A 22163-nucleotide genomic window follows, 5' to 3' on the forward strand; every position below is an offset into this window, starting at 1 on the left:
ACACATCTTAAGAATATTTCCACACTGCAGTGAGTTTTCTTTGGTTTTATATGATATGTGTGCATGATGTAAATAATGTAATTGCATATAAAATTAAAGTCATTTTTAAAAACTCTTTTCCTCTTGATTGCTTTTATAGACCTCAAATTACTAATATGTTGAAATTAAATTACCTTTTTGGCTCCCTCCAGCTCTAAACTCTGATTATTTAAAACTTAAATAATATTAAATCTTATCTATTTGTCATTTCCTATTTCTCACCCACAGTTGACCTACCTTGATTCAAGTTCTTGATGAACTACTCAAGCCTGTGGACTATTAATTATACTGAATTCAGGTTGCCTGAATTATGAATAATTTATTTCTAACCTCTATCAACCAAAGCAACTTGCTCTTTGACATTATTAATTTTTACATTTACATGAAGTAGGAGATATTTTAGGAGCTGAGTGATAAAAGCTATGGATGTTTTTCTTAGGACATGTATTAGATCTAATCCAAAAGTCTGGAATTAAACTTTCATTCTAAGAAATTTTTCCATCTCTCACCTGGACTATTTCAATAACTTGAAATATGCTGTTGGCTCCCAAATTTATATCATTACCCTAGAGCTGTCTCTAAGCCAATTTACCATCTCTATTTGGATGTCCAAAACTACAGAGTGAAAAATACTGAAGCTATCCTTGGTCCTTTCTCTTATCGCATCCCTGATCTCCAAATAAATCCTGAATTTGACTTCACTCCCCTACTGCTCTCACCTTGTACAAATCACTACCTTCTCTCATAAGAATCATTAAACCTGTTTTCTGTTTTAGCCTTGTGTCTGCTTTCCATTTGGTCAGAAAAATGCAAATGCTAAACTATGAGTGAGTCAGCTTATGGCTCTTCGTTGTTCAAAAAAATCTAATTGTAAGGTATTTTTCCCCACGGAGAAGGAAGGAACAGGGCTCAGAGCCACAAAGTGTAGAATAAGTAAACGGCTTTATTGAGTACAGAGCGCACACCCCTCCCGGCAAGGTTCCCTGGCCCCGAGGAAAAAAACATGGAGGCTAGGGAAGTTGCAAAGATTAAACCGCGTGGCAGATATTTAAAGGGTCCCTCTAGGGAAGGGGAGCTACTATGACGTGGTGAAATTTCACTGGCTGGCAGACGATCGCTTCTTTCCAAATGGTTCCTGGGAAGCTTCCTTTGGCGGGCTTGATTGTGGGCGGTCCTAGCCAAATTGGGCGGGTCTGAGTTCTCCACGCGACCATCCCTCCATCCACCGACCTTACACTAATTTCACATCTTATTCAGAGTAAAAGCCAAAACTCTTAATGTGGCCTACAAGTGCTACATAATCTGCCCACACAAACTCCCTGTCCTGTTAAATAACAAGCCTTTCCCCCTTCTACTCTCCCTATCTGCACACTCTCCTCCAGCCTCAGTGGCTTCCTTGCTGTTTCCCAGATATATATACTAGGCACACCCCACCTTCGGGCCTTTGTATTTCCTATTTCTTTTGCCAAAAAATGATTTCCCCCGGATAGCCACAGGATTACTTACTATTCAACTGTCATTTCAGTGAGAGTCACCCTAGATAAAATTTCAACCTCCTTCATACTTCCTCTCTTCCCTGTTTTATTTCTCCTTAGCAATTACCATTAACTAATATACTGTATGCTTTGCTTATTTTGTTTACTGGCTAGTTCCTTCACTAAAATGTAAGCTCTAGAAGAAAAGAGGATTTGCTTTTTCACTGTTATATCTCTGTATCTAGAACTGTGCTTGACCCTTAGTAGACACTCCATAAATATTTGTTTAATGAATGTTAAATAAATGAAGTAATTTAGGAAGTCATACTGCTATAGCCTTTTTTTTCAGCAACTAAAAAAAATTGTCAATTCTATAGGTAAAGCGGTTTCAGAACTGTAAAATTTGGCATTTTTTAAACGAATAATTTTAAATGAATATATTAAAATGTTAATAATTAGCTGTCTAGATGACTTCAAAGAAACAAGGAGAGGCATTTGGAAGCATCAAAAATATTTTAATAGTAAAGAACTAAGAGTAAATCTTAATCTGTTCCTAGAGTTCAACAGCTAACTTTACAATTTGAAAACTTAAGTCAAAACAGTTTTCATGAATACAAGAAAAGGTAAAAACAAAATACAATCATCTAATTTTCCAAATACAATTATAACTTTTCAGATAATATGTGGTTATTTCACTTTTAGAACAAAATATAAAATATAAAGAAACAATTTATGCAAATATCAAAAAGACTCAATTTCAGAAAAGTTTGACTCATTATAAAGTGAGAAAAAATTAACTTTAAATTTTATTTATTAGCATCCTGAATCACATTGGTTTGCTTAAATTATACAAATAGACTTTCTGCTTCCTTTAGCTTTTTTTTCCTATCCACTTTAGCAATTACAGCCCAACGGTCATCCCGCATTTTCCTCATAGCTCCAAACTTCCGTGCAGATCCAGAGGTTGTTAGAGATGAAGGGGTCTGAGTACAAAATAAAATCATAATGTTTAATAAAAAAAATAATAAAGTCTAGAATTTGAAATCTGCTTTCTAAAATAAATTTATAAGTTACCTTTTCTGGTGTTCTGACACAAAAATGAGAAGTTGTTGAATGATTATTCTTGCTTAGGTTTTTCAATGTCTCTTCCTCAGTAACCATGCTCTTAAAGAAAAATACAAAAATATAATTTGGGGGTTGCCATCATTATTATTACATTAAAATTCTGTCAACATATCACATAAGAAGAGGAAGAGGAAGAGGCAAAGGAAGAGGGAGGAGGAGAGAAGAGGGGGGAGAGAGAGAAAAGAGAGAGACCAGAGAAGAAAAACTAAAGAAAGAAGACTATGACAAGTGCTCGCTTCGGCAGCACATATACTAAAATTGGAACAATACAGAGAAGATTAGCATGGCCCCTGCGCAAGGATGACACGCAAAATTCGTGAAGCGTTCCATATTTAAAAAAAAGAAAAAAAAAGACTATGACAAAATAACCTCAATCTGACAAAGACCTGGATTTTAAATTCTACTAACTATATTCCTGAAAGGTTATGTGAAATACAAGATATGTATGAATAGTATTTTCTACTCATTTCTATTTCAGTTTCAGAGTCTTTACATTACAACTTTCTCTTCCCCTTACCCCAACCCAACTTACTCAAACTCATACTTAAGCTCTATATGAGAAGCATTTAGCCCTGGCTGGTTGGCTCAGTGGTAGAGAGTAGGCCTGGTGTGTGGTTGTCCTGGGTTCGATTCCCATTCTGGGCACACAAGAGAAGCAACCACCTGCTTCTCCACCCGTCCCCTCTCCTTCCTTCCTCTCTCTCTCTCTTTCTCTTCCCCTCCTGCAGCCAAGCTTCCATAGGAGCATTTGCCCAGGCACTGAGGACGGTGCCATGGCCTCCACCTTAGGTTCTAATAGAATGGCTCCGGTTGCAACAGAGCATCACCCCCTAGCAGGCTTACCAGGTGGATCCTGGTCAGGTATATGTGGGAGTCTGTCTCTCTGCCTCCCACTTCCCACTTAAGAAAAATACAAAAAAAAATTATATCATATACCAATTTTTAAGTTCTGAGTATCCCAATTCTCCCAAATAATAACAGCTAACACTTATTTAGTACTTTCTTTAAGTCAGATACTGTTTTAAGATACTTTGTATATTTTAGCCTTAATCTAACACTTTTGTGAAGTAAGTACACAACTATTCTCATTTTAAAGGGGAGGAACTGAGACACACAAATATCAAGTAACTTGCTCAAGATCATATAGCTAGTAAGAGGTAGAACCAGGATTCAAATCCAGTTAAGTTGGCTCCAGAATCCATTTTCTTAATGAATAAGTTACACAAATTTAGTCAAGTAAGCAATCAGTTCACATTATCTTTTCCTGCTCATTAAAGTCATGTTTATAAAAAAACATCAGAGGCTTCATGGGTGAAAATATTCATATTTTCATGAATTCTAATATTTTTAACAGAATTCAATAACACTGGGGAACAAAATTGTTGTTGCATCCACAAAAACACTTGTTCTTACCTAATTCGAGTGTGCTGATCTCAAATATGACATTAGCTTTTCTCTGTAAGCTACAATTTTTTTGCAATTCAAGATTTTAGGTTTTCATCTTATTGTAAAATTTTCAACATTTAGTTTAACATAATGAGCTAGGATGTCTTCTTGGGCATCATCTTTGTGAAAATATAATTTATATAATGCAATAAATAAACTAATACACTAAAAGATATGACTGCATCAGAATTTGTCTACAATTTCAAAATAGAACATATTAAAACACTTATTTTAATCATAAAATTTGCGCAAAACATTTAAATGCTATTCAGACAAAAATTTGCGTTTGTAGCTCTTGCATTTGTGTACTTGTTGAGCGGGAAACTTATCAAGGTGACTGTTCAGGAAGTGAATCTTAATGTTCATGTTACATCCAATGTCATGGAAAGCCAACAGCATCCTTTGAACCAGAAGTTCATAGTTTTCTGCTTTTTTGTTGCCAAGGAAGTTCTTTGTAACTGCCACAAAAGACTGCCATGCTGCTTTCTCCTCCTTATTCATCTTCCTGGCAAATTCTTCGTCACGTATGAGGTTCGAATTTGAGGTTCATTGAATACACCTGCTTTTATCTTCTTGAAAGACAAGGCAGGAAAAGCAGAAATAATATGTTGAAAGCATTCACTTTCTCTATTCGAAGCCTGAACAAACTGCTTCATTAAGCCAAGTCTGATGTGAAGTGGGGGAAAAATGATGCTGTCTCGATTAACTACAGGTTCATTCACAATATTTTGCATCCCTACTTCCAGAGCTTCATGTTTCAGCCACTCCTTCTGTGTCCAGTGTTTCTCCCGAGCTTGGTTGTCCCACAAACACAGAAAGCAAAGATACTTTGTGAAACCTCTCTGTTGTCCTAGCAGGAAATTTACCATTTTAAGATCCACACAAATGATTCAGTTATGCCCCTCATACTTCAGAAAGTTGAGGACAATTTTTATGTCATTGTAATCTTCTCGCAGATGAGTTGAATAACCAATTGGAACTGCTGCATACACATTACCATTGTGTAAGAGAACACATTTCAGACTCCGTTTAGAGCTGTCAAGAAATAGCCACCATTCTGTTGGACTGTAAGTGGTAACACGTAGCTGGCTGAGAAGACTACTGCTATCATGAGAGTAAACAAAGTGTTTGTCTTCCGAAAAAAAGTCCACAAAAATTTGTTCATGCTGGGATACTTTAGCTGACCGGTGAAGTACATTCTTTTCTTGAAGCCTGGAGGCTAATAACTCAGCTGCTTTCTTTGATAGGCCCAAATCTCTTACTAAGTCATTCAATTTGGGTTGGCTAAACTGCTGAGGGGTTAATGACTGCTTGGCATCAGAAGAAGACCCTTCAGATTCTACAACCATTTCCTCATGCATCTTATCAAAATACACTTGATCACCATGTTCACTTTCTTAGTCCTTAGAAGAAATAAAACCATTGAAAACTGGAACCGGGAGTGTCTCAGAGTGTGGGATAGGTCATATTGCTGAAGGAATATTAGGATATGTGATCATATGCCGTTTTTTTTTGCCGATGCCCTTTGTATGGATCAGACAGAAATAACAGTCACTGCTGTGGTCCTTAGGTTCACGCCAAACCATGGGAATACCAAAAGGCATTCCTTTGCGTTTTCCTTTTGTCCAGTCACAAAGCATTTCCTAACAATTATGACACACAATATGAGGAGCCCAATTCTTGTCTTGATCGCCAAGGGGAACTTGAAAATAGACAATATATGCACGTGTCACAAATGATGAAATATTGCGCCTTTGACGTTGAAGTGTGTAACAGCCACATATATAACAGAAGGTGTCAGGACTATTCTTACATTTACGCCTACTCGAAGAAGGCATGATTCAATCTTAAAACAAGAGGGTGTTTTTATCAGATAATAATTTTTTACATTTAAAAACAACTGCAATTATGTAAAAGTGATGTTTGTAAAACATTAATTGCCTTATGGTTATGTTCAATCCAAGAGTCATTGCCCTTTAACTCCAATTTAAAAACCAATGCATGTCATTAACTAAAACAAAAAGAAATTAAAATTGCATAAAAATTAGAGCATGCACCAAGAAACGAATTTCAGATTTGGAATCAGCAGTGCAGAAATGTATAAAAACAGTTCTAAAACCTCATGCAACAGAAAATGAAAAAATATTGTTCCCCAGTGTAATCCATAAAAAGCTACCTTTTCAAATACAGTGGTACCTTGACACACGAGCACTTTAAATCATGAGCAATTTGAGAGACAAGCAGTCACTTGCGGGATATTTTGCTTTAAGTCACAAGCGGATACTTGAATCATGACTGTTGGGCAAATGAGCTTGTAAAATTTGTGTTTTTTGAGTTTTCTCACTTTTATTGTTAAAAATAGCCATGGGCAGCCATCTGTGAAATTGTTAATTACCTTCCTGCTTGGGAAGGGCCATTGTTATGCTAATGTCACTTCCCCCTCCACCAGCATCTCTGCCTGACCTTGAAGGTAAATCATTTCATAAAACAGTTTATTTCTTCACATTCTCTCTTATTATGTGTGTGTATCTGTCTCTCTCCTTCTCTCCCTTCTAAAACGAATAAGAATTAAAAACAAATCAATTGACTATGTGAGAATTAATTTTTAAATCTTTTTTTAAGTGAGAGGAGGGAATATAGACAGACTCCTGCGTGTATATCTATGATATATATGCGTGTGTATGTGTATTTGTTATTTATAAAGTACATTTCCTTATTTAAAAGCATATAAAACAAAAAATTCATGTGGTTTTGGGGGGCCAGAATGGATTAATTGCATTCTCATTAATTTAAATGGGGAAATTCAATTTGACACACAAGCAAATTGAGTAACGAGCTCAGCCATGAAATGAATTAAACTTGTGTGTCAAGGTAACACTATGTTTAGAAGCAGTATGCACCAACTGACCAGCTTTTTAGAAAAGAGAAGTTATTTTAAAAGTATGTTGTAAAATATCATTAAATCTTTACTTAGTGAACAGTAACTAATCATTCATTACTAACTGTCCATATGAAAATAATAAATTAACCCAATTTAGAACAACAAAACCTTTCATGTTCTTTTAATTCTATGTAGTCACCTTTTCATATTCTTATTGTCTATTTGTATATCTTCTTTGGAGAAATGTCTAGTCAAGTCCTTTGCCCATTTTTGAATTGGGTTGTTTTTTTGTCATTGTGTTATGGCATAGCAGTTCCTTATTACTCTGGATATTAACCCAATGTCAGATATAAGATTTGCAAATGTTTTCTCCCATTCTTTAGCTTGTATTTTCACTTTTTTAATACCAGTGTCTTTATGTACACAAAAGTTCTTAACTTTGATGAAATCCAATTTTTCTACTTTCTTTTTTTGCCTGTGCTTTTTGGTATCATATCCATGAAGTCACCGCGCCAAATTCAATGTCATTAAGATTTCCCCAATGTTTTCCCTCAAAGAGTTTTAGAATTTTAGCCTTTATGATCCATTTTGATTCCATTTTTATACATGGTATAGGTAAAAGTCCAACTTCATCCTTGTGTATAAAAGTCTCCTAGCACCAACTGTTAGAAAAAACTGCCCTTTCTCTATTGAATGGTGTTGGTTGGTACTTTTGTCAAAAATAAATTGACTGCCTGACCTGTGGTGATGCAGTGGATAAAGTGTCAACCTGGAATGTTGAGGTCACCAGTACAAAGCCCCAGGCTTGCCTGGTTAAGGCACATATGGGAGTTGATGCTTCCGCTACTCCCCCCTCCTGTCTCTCTCTTTCTCTCTGTTGGGCAGATAAAATGTATTATGCTCACTTTGTTAAAGTGGCGCTGCCCACGTGGAGGCCGTTGCCCAGGTGATATTAATGTGTGTTGGGGGTGGGCTAAAGGCAGGCAGAATCCTTGTAGCCTGGGGCTTGGTTTTGAGATTAAGCCTTTCCCACCCGTCTTGATGTGGGGTGGTACAATCCAATCAAGCCTCAGAGAAGTGACTTTGTATTAGAGACTTCCCTATTTTGTATATTGGATTAAAGGTTTTGAATCTACACTATAAAATGGGGGCAGAACGAGAGCTTGCTCTCTTGGTTCCTGGGATGATTAGCATGAGAGAGCAGAGGGAGCAGAGCAGAGAGCAGAAAGAGGCCATGTGGCCAGGAGAAGCAGCCAAGATGACGGAGTGCTGAGTGAGATGCCAGTTTGTGCAGAGTTTGTATCTGGGATAAGGAAGGAGATGGGGAACTGAGGAGAATAAGGCTGGTGAGCTAGAAACCTTTGATTCTAGGAAACTCGGATAAGTCAGTGGCTTTGTGAGCACTGAATGTGAGTGGCTTTTGGAGCCCAGTGTGTGTTTTTACTTGCCCGCCAGGTGCAAGCTAGAATTAAAGAAAATGGCCTATCAGTTTTTGGCTCCGTTGTTTCTTTACCGACTGTCCGAATCCAATGCGAACCTGCATGGGCCAGGTGGCTGTGATAGTGGCCCTGGCTTCTGGCTTTACATACTCTCTCTCTCTCTCTCCCTTCTAAAATGAATAAAAATTAAAAATAAAATCAATTGACTATATATGTGAGAATTAATTTTTTTATCTTTTTTTAAGTGAGAGGAGAGGGAATATAGACAGACTCCAGCATGAGCCCCAACCAGGATCCACCCAGCAACCCCCATGTGGGGTTGATGCTCAAATCAACCGAGCTATCCTCAGTGCCTGAGATTGCCAATGTTCAGACCAACTGAGTCACTGGCTGAGAGAGGAGAAGAGGAAGGGTAAGAGAAGTAGATGGTCATTTCTCATGTGTGCCCTGACCAGGGATCGAACCTGGGATGTCCACATGGCAGGTCAACGTTCTATACTGAGCCAACTGGCCAGGGCCAATTTGTGATAATTTATTTATAAGCTCTCTATTTTATTACATTGGTCTATATCTTTCCTCATGACAATAATATACTATTTTAATTGCTAGTTTTGTAGTAAGTTTCAAAGTCAAGAACTGTTAAATCCTCCAACATTATTCTTCTTTTTCAAGATTGTACACGAATTTGAGTATCAGATTTTCCTTCCTTCTTCCCTTCCCTTCCCTTCCCTTCCCTTCCTCCCTCCCTTTTCTTTCTTTCTTTAAATGTTTGGTAGAATCCATCAATAAAGCCATCTAGTCACTCACTTTTCTTTCTTGAGAGGTGTTTTGATTACTAGCTCAACTTGTTTTTTTTTTAGTGAAAGAGACAGAGAGAGGGACAGACAGACAGGAAGGGAGACAATGAGAAGCATCAATTCTTCGCTACAGCACCTTAGTTACTGGTTGTTTATGTTCTCATATGTGCCTTGACCCGGGGGCTACAGCCTAGTCACTGACCCCTTGCTCAAGCCAGCGACCTTGGGCTCAAGCCAGTGACCATGGGGTCATGTCTATGATCCCAAGCTCAAGGCAGTGACCCCACACTCAAGCTGGATGAACCCATACTCAAGCTGGCTACCCCGGGGCTTTGAACCTGGGCCCTCTGCATCCCAGTCTGACACTCTATCTAGTGCGGCACCACCTGGTCAGGCTACTAGTTCAAATGTTTTATCATTATTATTTCAAGTGATCAATAAAACCCATTATGGATTACCTTTTTAGAGTAATTTAAACAATTGTATGCAATTATATATATAATATTATCTTATGTTCATTGTGTTGTAAACTGTGATTCTCTTTTCAAAATGGAATGAACCTGACCCATGGTGGCACAGTGAATAAAGTGACGACCTGGAACACTGCGGTTGCCAGTTCAAAACCTTAGGCTTGCCTGGTCAAGGCATATATGAGATTTGTTACTTCCTGCTCTTCCCTCTCTCCTCCTTCTCTAAAATGAATTTTAAAAATCTTTTTAAAAAATGGAATAAAATTATGAGTCATTCTGATTCCCCAGTCAACTAAGAAACTAGCTTAAATTCATACTACTAGAAACACAGTAATGTCTAATTCTATAGGCTCATGCTCTTTCTAATTCTCATTATAGTTTTATGTACTTTGACTTCAGTTTGAACTGGTAGTTATTATGTACAATGAGTTAGGTAGGCTTTGGAGCCAGACTGTATCCAAATGCTGGTTCAATGTCTTAAGCTATATGATTTTGGGCAAGATACATGTATGACTTAGTTTCCTCATCTGTAAAATGAGAATAGCAACACCATGTATACTTCTACAACATGAAATTCTTGTAAGAAATAACTGAAATAAGGCATATAAAGTCTATATAACAGTACCTGTTTCACAGTTTTAATCATTAAAATGTTAAACATTATCTATAAAACAAACAGGTATAGAGTAGGAAGTCTATATGTTAACTTTAATAATTAGGCCCTTATATTTCAACTACTCATTATTGTAGGACAAATGAAAATAGAAGGTTGAAAAACAGTAGAAAAGCTTAAAGGATCACATAGCTATGAATGGGAATAATGAAACAAATGACTTTAACTGTTATTTTGTACATTCTTCCATTAGTGTGATGAGGTATATCTGTTTTTAAATGAAATAAATCTAAGTTTAAGTGAATTAATCTAAGTTTTTAATAAAATAAATCTAAGTTTATTGAGGATTCTCAATAAATTATTGTGCCTTTAGAAAATCTGGTATGTGTGGAATACACTCATGAAAGGAAGTAATTAGTCATACAAAGTACTAGGAGAAATAGCCTCCATAAACAGGCCACCTTTAATAACTTTTAAAAATAATTTTATTTATTGATTTTTAGAGAGAAGAGAGAAAGAAAGGCAGTGGGGAAGGAGCAGTATGTGGTTTGACCAGGCAAGCCCAGGGTTTCGAACCCGTGACCTCAGCATTTCAAGTAAATGCTTTATCCACTGGTGCCACCGAAGTCAGGCAAGAATTAACTCTTTAAAAATGATAATGTTGGCCCTGGCCGGTTGGCTCAGCAGTAGAGCGGCGGCCTGGTGTGCGGGGGACTCGGGTTCAATTCCCGGCCAGGGCACATAGGAGAAGCGCCCATTTGCTTCTCCCTCCTTCCTCTCTGTCTCTCTCTTCCCCTCCTGCAGCCAAGGCTCCATTGGAGCAAAGATGGCCCGGGCGCTGGGGATGGCTCCTTGGCCTCTGCCCCAGGTGCTAGAGTGGCTCTGGTTGTGGCAGAGTGACGCCCCGGAGGGGTAGAGCATCGCCCCCTGGTGGGCAGAGCGTCGCCCCTGGTGGGCGTGCCGGGTGGATCCCGGTCGGGTGCATGCGGGAGTCTGTCTGACTGTCTCTCCCCATTTCCAGCTTCAGAAAAATACAAAAAAAAAAAAAAAAAAAATGATAATGTTATAGTTGTCAACCAATACCTTGATAAAGATTTCAACCAATAAGTGGTGCAAAATAAACATGTATAATATGCAAAATCAAGAGGGTCCCTGAATAACAAATTTGGCTGCAGCAATATTAAAAATGTTCACCTAACATTTTTTTAAAAAAATAAAAAGAAAATGTGGTAAAGCTCCTTTACAATACTCTTATGGGGAAAAAATGGTTAATTAACTCATATGTCAACTATGTTATAGCAAGTATTTAAAAATGCCATGTTTTCTGAAATTTATAAAAATTATCTGAACCCTAATTTCTTTAAAATGCTGTAAAAAATAAGGTTCTATTATATTAGAGTTCTACTGTCCTTCAGTATTGCATTAATAGATATTATGAACACCTATTACACATATATATCAAGAAATAGACAATAATGCAAACAAATAATTATTTGCAACATGCTTACCAAAAGATCAGTAGATTCTGAACTATCTGAATTAATATCAAACTCAAAGACCATTTTTCTCTTTTTAGTATTTTCTTCAATGGGTACATTCTTGTTTTCTCTTTGTTGCATTTTTAGTTTTGTTGGTGTCTTCACAGTATATGCCTAAAAAAATACATTATTCCATCAACTAAAACATATGTTATTAACAAAGGCAAGTTGAGTGTTTAGTAATCAATAACTCTACATTATTATTGGCATGTATACAGAGTACAAATCTGGGATAAAAATTTAATTCAGATGTTCTTTGTAATAAAAACTTTTATAAAAATATACAATATGAACTTCTATTTTTACTGCCTGAGGTTGATGTGCTCCAATGGAGCTATCCTCAGCACCTGGGGCTGACACTTGAACCAACTGAGCTACTGGCTGCGAGAGGAGAAGAGGGAGAGAAGAGAGAGGAAGAAAAGGAGAGAAGCAAAGATGGTCGCTTTGCCTGTGTGCTCCCTTGTAGGTTAACTGTTTTTCTCTTGCTGCTTTTAAGATTCTTTGTCTTTAACCTTGTGCATTTTTATGATGTGTCTTGGTGTAGGCCTCTTTGAGTTCATCTTGTTTGGGATTCTCTATGCTTCCTGAACTTGTATGTCTATTTCTTTTACCAGGCCAGGAAAATTTTCTATCATTTTTGTCATACAGGTTTTCAATTTCTTCTCTCTCTTCTCCTCTGGCAACCCCATGATGTGAATGTTGGTATGCATGAAGTTGTCCCAGTGGCTCCTTATACTGTGTTCATTTATTTGGACTCTTTTTTCATTCTGTGGCTCTAATTGGGTGTTTTTTGCTTCCTTATATTCCAAATTGCTGATGTGATTCTCAGCCTCATCTATTATACTGTTAATTCCTTGTAAATAGTTCTTCATTTCAGTTATTATATCCTCATTTCTGAATCTTTTTAATGGTTTATATGTCCTTTTTTATGCTGTTGAAGTTCTAAGTTCAACTACTCTTCCCCTAAGTTAATTGAGCATCCTTATAACCAGTGTTTTGAACTCTGCATCTAGTAAATAGCTTGTCTCTGATTTGTTTAGTTCTTTTTCTGGAGATTTGTTATGTTCTTTCATTTGGGACATATTTCTTTGCCTCTTCATTTTGACAGTCTCCCTGTGTTTGTCTCTATATATTATATACAGCTGCTGTTTCCTGAGATTAGGAAAGTGGTCTAATGTAGTAGGTGTCCTATAGGGTCCAGTTGCCACAGATTCTTCATTCACCCAAGCTGGACACTCATGGTACATTCCCTCTTTGAGCTGTGTTCATTCTCTTGTTGTAGTAGAGACTTGATTGTTGTTGGCACATCAATGGGAGGGATTTACCCCAAGGCAAGTCAGCTGCAAGGACTGGCTGTGACCACCAACCACCATGGAGGGTCAGTTGGTCAGGGGCCCATTCCACAAACAGAACTTACTTAAGCAGGACTCTGTGCCTCTTGAATCTGCCCCTTGGGTGTGTCACTGTAGAAGTGTTTGGGTGATGCTTTGAAGCGGTCTGAAGCTGTCCACCAGGTGCACTGGCTCTGGGTCCTCTTAAGAGGTGCAGGCCAAGGTCAGCTGCAGCCTGGGTTCTGCCCAGGGCTACTCCACTTGAGCTATAACGTGGTCTCCAGATGGCTCCTACTTCTGGTGGACTTGAGATGCCCAGGAGAGGCCTTTCTGCAAACCATGGCTGGCTGCTGCAAATACTTAGCCTCCAGCCACTTAGCAAGAGGTTTGGGGTACACTGAGGCCAGATGCTACTTGTTTGAGAAATTTTAGGAAAGTCTGATATGTGAGCCAGGACAGGCCATTTATATAGAAAATCCACTAGAAACAGCTTGGGTGGGCCCTCAAGTTTGGTGGGGCAGGGTCTCAGGCAATCAGAAGGGCAGGGTAAATAGTGATAGCCAGGTTGATGAAGACACAGATATGGCACAGCCTCCTGGCTCTCTGCAGGGAGGGCTAATCACAGGAATAACGGCCTCTGCAAGCACTTTTGTCTAGCAGAAAGCTTCTCCTCAGCTCTCACCTTGATGCCAGACAATTCAGTTCCTCCCCATATGTCCCTTACTGTCTTTTGAGCTGCTGTCCCCGCACTGGAGTTCAGAGAAAGTGAGTCAGAGTAAGCCCTTTAAGAGAAACTGCCTGGGACTCAGCCTCAATACCTGCTTGTTTTAACAGCTGAAAGTTATGGAGACTTCTCATCACTGGAACCCTGGGCTGGGACTTCTTGTTCCTCGAAGGAGACTTCCAAAGTCAAGATATCCTTCCCATTTTTTTTTTAAACAGAGAGAAAGAGTCAGAGAGAGGGATAGACAGGGACAGACAGACAGGAATGGAGAGAAATGAGAAGCATCAATCATCAGTTTTTTTCGTTGTGACACCTTAGTTGTTCATTGATTGCTTTCTCATATGTGCCTTGACCGTGGGCCTTCAGCAGACCGAGTAATACCTTGCTCAAGCCAGCAACCTTGGGTTTAAGCTGGTAAGCTTTGCTCAAATCAGATGAGCCCGCGCTCAAGCTGGCAACCTCAGGGTCTCGAACCTGGGACCTCTGCATCCCAGTCCAATGCTCTATCTACTGCACCACCACCCAGTCAGGCCCTTCCCAATTTTTATCTACCACATGTGGGTATGGGACCAGCCTGTTCCACATCTCCACTCCTCCTACTAATAATCTTGGTGTGACTTCTTTAAATCCTTAGTTGTAGGACTTTTATTCAGCTAGATTTCAGGTGGTTCTGAATGATGGTTGTTCTGTAGTTTAGCTATAATTATGATGTGGTTGTAGAAGTATCTGAGTACCACATTTACCTAAGCCACCATCTTGACCAGAAGTCCTCTGCTCTAATCTTTATTATTTCCTTCCTTACTCTCTTTGGGCTTTGTTTGTTGTTCGTTTTCTAGTTTCTCTATGTGTAAAGTTAGATTGTTCATTTGAGATTTTTCTTGCTTCTTAAGGCAGGCCTGTATTGTTATAAATTTCCCTTTTAGGATTGCTTTCATGTGTCCCATAGGTTTTAGACTGTTAGTTCATGTTCATTTGTCTCAAAGTAACTTCAGATTTCTTCCTTGATCTCATTTTTGACTGTGCATCTTTTCCATTTGGCTATTCCTGAGTTTATCCTTTATAATAAACTGGAAATAAGTAATTTTCTGAGTACTGTGAGTCATGCCAGTAAATTGAGAAGGTGGTTATTGGAACCCCCAATTTACAGCCAGCTAGTCAGTGGTACAAGTAGCAAGCGAACACTGTGACTGGCATCTGAAGTGGAAGCAGTCTTGTGGGACTGAGTCCTTAATCATCGTGTCTACATTAAGTCCAGCTAGTTATTGTCAGAAGTGAATTAAATTGTAAAACACCCAGTAGTGTCTGGAGAATTGGAGAACTGGAGTGTAGGGAAAAACATACACAACACACACATTTTGTATCAGAGTAAAAACAGCTCAGGCAGTATCTATTAAGATGGAAGGTATTATGGGTAAGCCTATATACCCTAGCAATTTCACTCCTAGGAATATATCCAACCTACATGCTAAGTACTAGAATATATACATGTTAAGTAGTAGAAATTTATAGCAACACTATACATAAAGCGCAATTTGGAAACTACCCAAATGTCTTTTAACTATATAATAGATAAACTGTAGTGCAGACACACAATAAAATACTATAGAGAAATAAAAATAAAGCAACAATATGAATGAACCTACAAGTATATTAAGTTAAAAAAGCCAAGGCAAAAAGAATATAGTTCTACTTATAGAAAATGCAAAAACAGGTAGTACATCTAATATTAGAAGTTGGAACTGTGTAGGAAACTACCTCCTTAATTGCCTACTATCATGGTTTAGATTTTTTAAATTATATTTTTAAGTATATTTCTAATCATATTTTATAGAGCTGAAAGGACTGGCTAAATGTTTATTTTCCTGAAGGTATTTTTTTTTTTTTTTTTGTATTTTTCTGAAGATGGAAATGGGGAGAGACAGTCAGACAGACTCCCGCATGCGCCCGACCGGGATCCACCCGGCACGCCCACCAGGGGCAGCACTCTGCCCACCAGGGGGCGATGCTCTGCCCCTCCGGGGCGTCGCTCTGTCGTGACCAGAGCCACTCTAGCGCCTGGGGCAGAGGCCAAGGAGCCATCCCCAGCGCCCGGGCCATCTTTGCTCCAATGGAGCCTTGGCTGCGGGAGGGGAAGAGATAGAGAGGAAGGAGGGGGGGGGGTGGAGAAGCAAATGGGCGCTTTTCCTATGTGCCCTGCCTGGGTCCCCTGCATGCTAGGCCGCCGCTCTACCGCTGAGCCAACCGGCCAGGGCCTCCTGAAGGTATTCTTAAGCTAGCTTCATAATTGTGTGTAAACTTTTCACGCCTATGTGGTTTGATATGTATTGCTGCATTTGAAAATTGTGTATATTGTAACTGGTTTTATATAAAATATTGAATAGTAGAAATTGTATAACTATAATCATGTAATTAAGAGTACTGACAAGCAAAAGAAGTTAGGACAGTAGTTGGCCTTGAAGGAGGAAAGGGAATAACAAACTCTTCTGAGGTTATAATACTGTAATATTCCATGTTTTAATCTGAGTGATGATTATAAGGTTATATTTGGTTTGTAAGAATTCATCAATTGTATAATTAAGATCTGTGCATTCATCTTGCATATATCAATATTTCAATTATAAGTTTTTTTTTAAGTAAGGTCATTCTTTAATGGAGATCCCTTTATATTCTGAATAATGTAGTAAATACAAGAGAACTTTATATAAAAGCCTTCTAAACTATATAGATTAATTTTCATAATTTTCATGAGTTGGATAATGTATGTATCACAGGATGTGAGTGGGACTCCTTCTTTTTCTCTGGAATTGTCAGCTGGGGCACAAACCTGAGGGGGAAGGTGCTAGTAACCCACATTCTATAATTAAGGCCAGATCCTTCTCTGAGGCTTATTAAATGATGGTAAAAGCAAGCCTTATAATCACCAAACAACTCTCTTCTTCCCAGTTATTTTTTTTTTTTTTTTTTTTTTTTTTTCCGTTTTTCTGAAGCTGGAAACAGGGAGAGACAGTCAGACAGACTCCCGCATGCGCCCGACCGGGATCCACCCGGCACGCCCACCAGGGGCAACGCTCTGCCCACCAGGGGGCGATGCTCTGCCCCATCCTGGGCGTCGCCATGTTGCGACCAGAGCCACTCTAGCGCCTGGGGCAGAGGCCACAGAGCCATCCCCAGCGCCCAGGCCATCTTTGCTCCAATGGAGCCTTGGCTGCGGGAGGGGAAGAGAGAGACAGAGAGGGAAAGCGCGGCGGAGGGGTGGAGAAGCAAATGGGCGCTTCTCCTGTGTGCCCTGGCCGGGAATCGAACCCGGGTCCTCCGCACGCTAGGCCGACGCTCTACCGCTGTTCCCAGTTATTTTGAGGAAAGTAGGAGGGGAAGGCATGAAATTTTAGCTTTAGAGGGGTAGAGACAGGTAAAGATACTTTCCCCTCAGTTCCCAAAACATGTGAGGAAATAACTAAGGGCAGTCTTATAAAGATTAGGTGTGCCTTCAAGAAGGGGAGATTGGCATCTCATTCTCTAGTTAGATATAAACGTAGGCAAAAAAATTGTTTATCTGTCTCTGCGTCTGGCTGAGCAGAGTAAGAAGAAATTAGGGACAGATGGGTCAGAAGTAAGGCATTCTACACTGCCATTTATCATGAAAAGGTTGAATGAATTCTCATAAATTTAAGTGAACATGTGGAAACAGCTAGAATTGAGCTACTTAGCTAATAATAGCACTTGCCCCGTGAGGATTGACTGCTCAGTAAAGAACCCAACACCAAGAATGATGTGTAACTGGCCCTGGCCAAGTTGGCTCAGTGGTAGAGTGAAGGCCTGGAGTGTGGAAGTCCTGAGTTCGATTCCGGGTCAGGGCACACAGGAGAAGCGTCCATCTGCTTCTTCACCCTTCCCTCTCTCTTTTCTCTCTTTCTCTCTCTTCCCCTCCGGCAGCCAAGGCTCCATTGGAGCAAAGTTGGCCCAGGCACTGAGGGTGGCTCCATGACCTCTGTCTCAGGTGCTAGAATGGCTCCAGTTGCAACAGAGCAATGCACTAGATGGGCAGAGCATCGCCCTGTAGTGGACTTGCTGGGTGGATCCCGGTCGGGTGCATGTGGGAGTCTGTTTCTCTGCCTCCCTACTTCTCACTTCAAAAAAATTAAAAAAAAAAAAAAAAGATGATGTGTAACAAATAGCAAAGGGATACTAGAAAATGTCAAGTCAGACCCAGATTTCCCCAGCAGGGAGCTATGTATTGGTGAATGCTAGAAGGCTATGGACTCTGATCAAGATGCCATTAAGCTGTGGAAAACAAAACAAAACCATTTCATGCTGGTATCACAAAAAATTTAAACTTGGAAGAAATCAATTTTACATTTATGTCTGATCTAGATATATGGTACAGTCATCCCTCACCATGTTGTGGTTCACTTTTCGTGGTCTCACTGTATCGCAGATTTTTAAATTGTATATATCTAATTTTGTACCACAGATTTTTCATATCATGGGATTTTGCAGTATCAAGGTATTTTTATATATTTATTATTTTAATTATTTTTTTGTGGTAAAATAAGCATTTTCTAGCCTAAAAATGGAAAACAATATAAAAATATTAACAATATTAATTAAAACATATTAAAAGTACTAAATCAAAATAAAATACGTAGCGTATGACAGATGAGTAGACAAAGACTTGTACATATGGAAAACACATAGGAAGTGTTTATAAGAGTGTGGGAAAGGTCAGTAACAGTGTGGGAAAGGTTTATAAGAATGTGTGGAGGATTTATAAAGCCTTAAAATAAATATAAATAATAAAATAAATATAAGGTCGCTACTTCACGGATTTTCGCCTATCAAGGGGGCTCTGGAACCTAACCCCGCGATAACAAAGGACCACTGTATATAAAACCAGAATTGCCTTTTTTAATTAAAAAATAAAATACTACTTCTTTTGAAATTTTATCAACCAACCTTTGGTAGTGGTGTAGATAAAGTACTTTTGGCAGATGTCCACAAGTAGTCTTTTTTATTTTTGGATTTGCCGTGATCAGCTGATGTAAAGTTTTGAGATATATTTTGTAAAGGAGCTGCTTTAGAATCAAATTTCCGATAACCAGTTTCAAGTGTTTCCAAAAAAGATGTCTGTGTTTTCTACATTGGAGAACAGAAGGGAATAAAATCATCATTAAATGTCATTTTAATTAAAGTGTAGCAACTAGTAGAAATAACACTGGAATTACCCCCAAATTTATTATTGATTAGATACCTTTGAATAAAATATATAATTAATTAATTTTGTCACTTTATTTTTCTATTTATGATGAAAATGGTAACTGTCTCTCTTTGTCTTCAGAGAGTTGCTATGAAAACAAGATATCTCAACTCTCTTGACAAAAACCTGAGGATTCTATAAAGAAAAATCTCTATTCCTGATGGCACAATGCCTTAATCTGCAGTATAAATAGATTCATTGTTCAAATTAGGAGGGGCCAGGATTATGACATGACCACAAGTGCTATAAAAAACATTGGATTAGCTGTCAAGTATACTTTTTTCTCCAGGATCTTTTACTACCTGGCTGAGTGATTTTAAGTAAATCACTTAGTATCTTTTTTTTTTTTTCACTTAGTATCTTTAGGCTTAACTTTATCCATTTATATAATCAAGGTGATAATATGGTGATTTGTAGGTTTCTTGCCCGGTCCTAGTGATCTCACTTCATCATCCTTCTTCTAGCATGTAGCATTTTTTCAGAGTTTCATTTCTGCATCCTTTTTTCTAAATATTTCTACATCATAATTGATAACACAATTTTGACGAAAACAAATTAATTCTACTCTCTGGATTTATCAGGAGTCTCCAAAATATACATAACTGCTTTCATGGATTTAGGACTGAGAATGGCAACTACACCACCGTGTGGCCATGTCTGAGAATTAACATTTCCCTGTAGCCTCATAGCCTAAAAGAAAATTCGAAATGTTAAACTTCCAGTGATGCTTATATATAGAACATTAATTATTTTCTCTGTTGTGCTTTTTAAACAAACACTTATATGGTGTTTCCTATGTGCTAAACACTATTTTAAATTCGTTACATATATAAACTCATTTAATCCTCATAACAACTTCAGGGAAAAGGTACTATTATTGTCCCTTTATAGATAAGATACTGAGCCATGAAGAAGTTAAGTAACTTGCCCAAACTCAGATATGTTTGATAAATCTAAGGATTTCATAATATAAAGGCCTGTGGTATTCCAATAATTTTGGAATAAAGTATAAAAAGTAAAAACCTATTTAAATTATTTCATTTCTTTGACCATTTTCTCGTTATTTGCAAGATAGATCCAGACTCCCAGATATAATATAAGGCATTTACAAATTTACTTAATAACAGATATAAATAACAGACATATATTGTTGGAATTACACAAGTCAAAACAACTCTATAACACCCTGACCAGGTTGCTTAATGGATAGAACGTTGTCCAGCCATGCCAAATTTGTGGGCTCGAACCCCGACCAGGGCATGTATGAGAAGCAATCAATGAATACACAACTAAATGGAACAAGTTGGTGCTTCTCTTTCTCTCTCTCTCTCTCTCTCTCTCTCCCTCTCCCTCTCCCTCTCCCTTTCCCTCTCCCTCTCTCCCCTCTGTATGTCTCTCCCCCTCAAATCAATGAAAAAATAAACCCTCTATAACAATATGGAATATATATCTTTATAACATGAATACATCCCATATTTAGAAATAGATATTACAGTTAAAACAATTTATCTTTATCAGACACTTCCCTTAGACTACATCTAATCCTGCTGGCTAATTTTAATTATGACAATAATTTCTCCAAATATAATATTTTCAAGTGCCTACCACAGGATTTGGAACATATGAAGCACTCAATATTTACTCACAGGTACAATATTTTTTCTTCTCTTTCTTTGAACCCAAATATAACAATATTATAGCACTGTCTATACCTAGAAACTAAACTGTTCTCAATTACTTTGTCATTTTCAGTTTGTAGTCGAGAGCAACTTCTGTAGGGACATCACTGTGTACAAAGAAAAGTGAATCATTTAAACTAAAACTTGCAGTTAGAATTCTTCCACAATGGGTTAGAAGCTGAAGGGTATGCTTCTTCCACACAGCTGGTGCTTCCTTCCATGTGCAGGGAGCAACACTAGGATAACATTCCTAACCTCTCTCTGTTACTTTAGGGAAAGAACAATAACTTAATGGGATTAGTGAATTTGGAAGGAGAGACTGAGAAATATAGTTCAACCCTGACCCTACTTCTCCTCTTGAGAATCGCACATTCTGTTCTCCTTCATGTCATATGTTTTACAAGAGCAGGCTATTTTTAAGTGGATAGACTTGTCCCAGTCCAGGTCTTGGGATTAATCCTAAATTAGACAATCCCAAACTTGTCTAATTTGGGAATTCAGGATTAAGAAGTACCTATGCCTTCAAATATAAGCTACATTCTCCAATATTAAGATATTTTGATTTTCATTGTCTTAATTGGTTCAGATTTAAGTGAGAAAAATAGGATGTCATTTATTTAGCCCTTTAAAACCCAAAATTAGACATAATCTAAACATAAACTCTAGAATTTTTAATGAAAATATTTTGCCTCTAACACTGGAAAGTTCTCAAAAAACACAGCAGTACCTAATTTAATATCTTATATAATAAAAATACAAAAGATTGAAATCTCTAACTCTCCAAATGAAAACTGCTTTAAACTCTTAAGCCAATGCTTTTGAATTAATAAATAGCAATAAACAATTTAGGAAACAAAATTGTGTGATATATTTTCAATGTTCTTTTACTATTTTGAACAAAAAAAATTCTAAGTAGATATTTATAAAATGAATTGGGTATAAAAAAACTAAATTATATAAAACTCTTACCTTGTCACTTTTTTCTTTGAGAGTAACTGTGTTTTCTTCTGCCTCTCTTTTGAGGTTTTCCTATTAAAAATGAGTATTAAGTACATATAATGTAGTCATTACTTTTATCACAAATGAATGTTCCTATTATCAAAATCTTTCCTAAGTATAAACAAGAAAAAATACTGACCCATAAATTTTATAAGGTAAATTTTAAAAAACAGAAAAATGATTCCATACATAGGTGGGACATAAAACAAGACTAAGAGACATGGACAAGAGTGTGGTGGTTACCAGAGTGGGGGAGGGAGGAGAGAGAAGGAGAGGGGGGAGGAGAGGGGCAAAAGAAAACCAGATAGAAGGTGACGGAGGGCAATTTGACTTTGGGTGACAGGTATGCAACA

At 37.9% G+C, this 22163-nt stretch overlaps 1 protein-coding gene and 1 non-coding gene across 2 annotated transcripts in view; one reads left to right on the forward strand and one right to left on the reverse strand.

Moving 5' to 3' along the window:
• Positions 1 to 2229: 2229 nt before the first annotated feature.
• Positions 2230 to 22163, reverse strand: part of SYCP1 (synaptonemal complex protein 1) — a 93155-nt gene continuing 73221 nt past the window's right edge. Inside the window, exons 28-32 of the mRNA XM_066352658.1 lie at positions 21781 to 21840; positions 18832 to 19011; positions 11794 to 11937; positions 2589 to 2678; positions 2230 to 2497 (exon numbers count right to left, since the gene is read on the reverse strand). Of these exons, the coding sequence (XP_066208755.1) occupies positions 2360 to 2497; positions 2589 to 2678; positions 11794 to 11937; positions 18832 to 19011; positions 21781 to 21840 (612 nt within the window). The 3' untranslated portion in view covers positions 2230 to 2359. The remainder of the gene's footprint in view (positions 2498 to 2588; positions 2679 to 11793; positions 11938 to 18831; positions 19012 to 21780; positions 21841 to 22163) is intronic.
• On the forward strand, positions 2868 to 2975 carry LOC136383611 (U6 spliceosomal RNA). Its single transcript, XR_010747436.1, has one exon. It is a non-coding gene; the product is annotated as a U6 spliceosomal RNA (small nuclear RNA).

The sequence above is a fragment of the Saccopteryx leptura genome, chromosome 11, assembly GCF_036850995.1.
Source record: "Saccopteryx leptura isolate mSacLep1 chromosome 11, mSacLep1_pri_phased_curated, whole genome shotgun sequence".
NCBI lineage: Eukaryota > Metazoa > Chordata > Mammalia > Chiroptera > Emballonuridae > Saccopteryx > Saccopteryx leptura.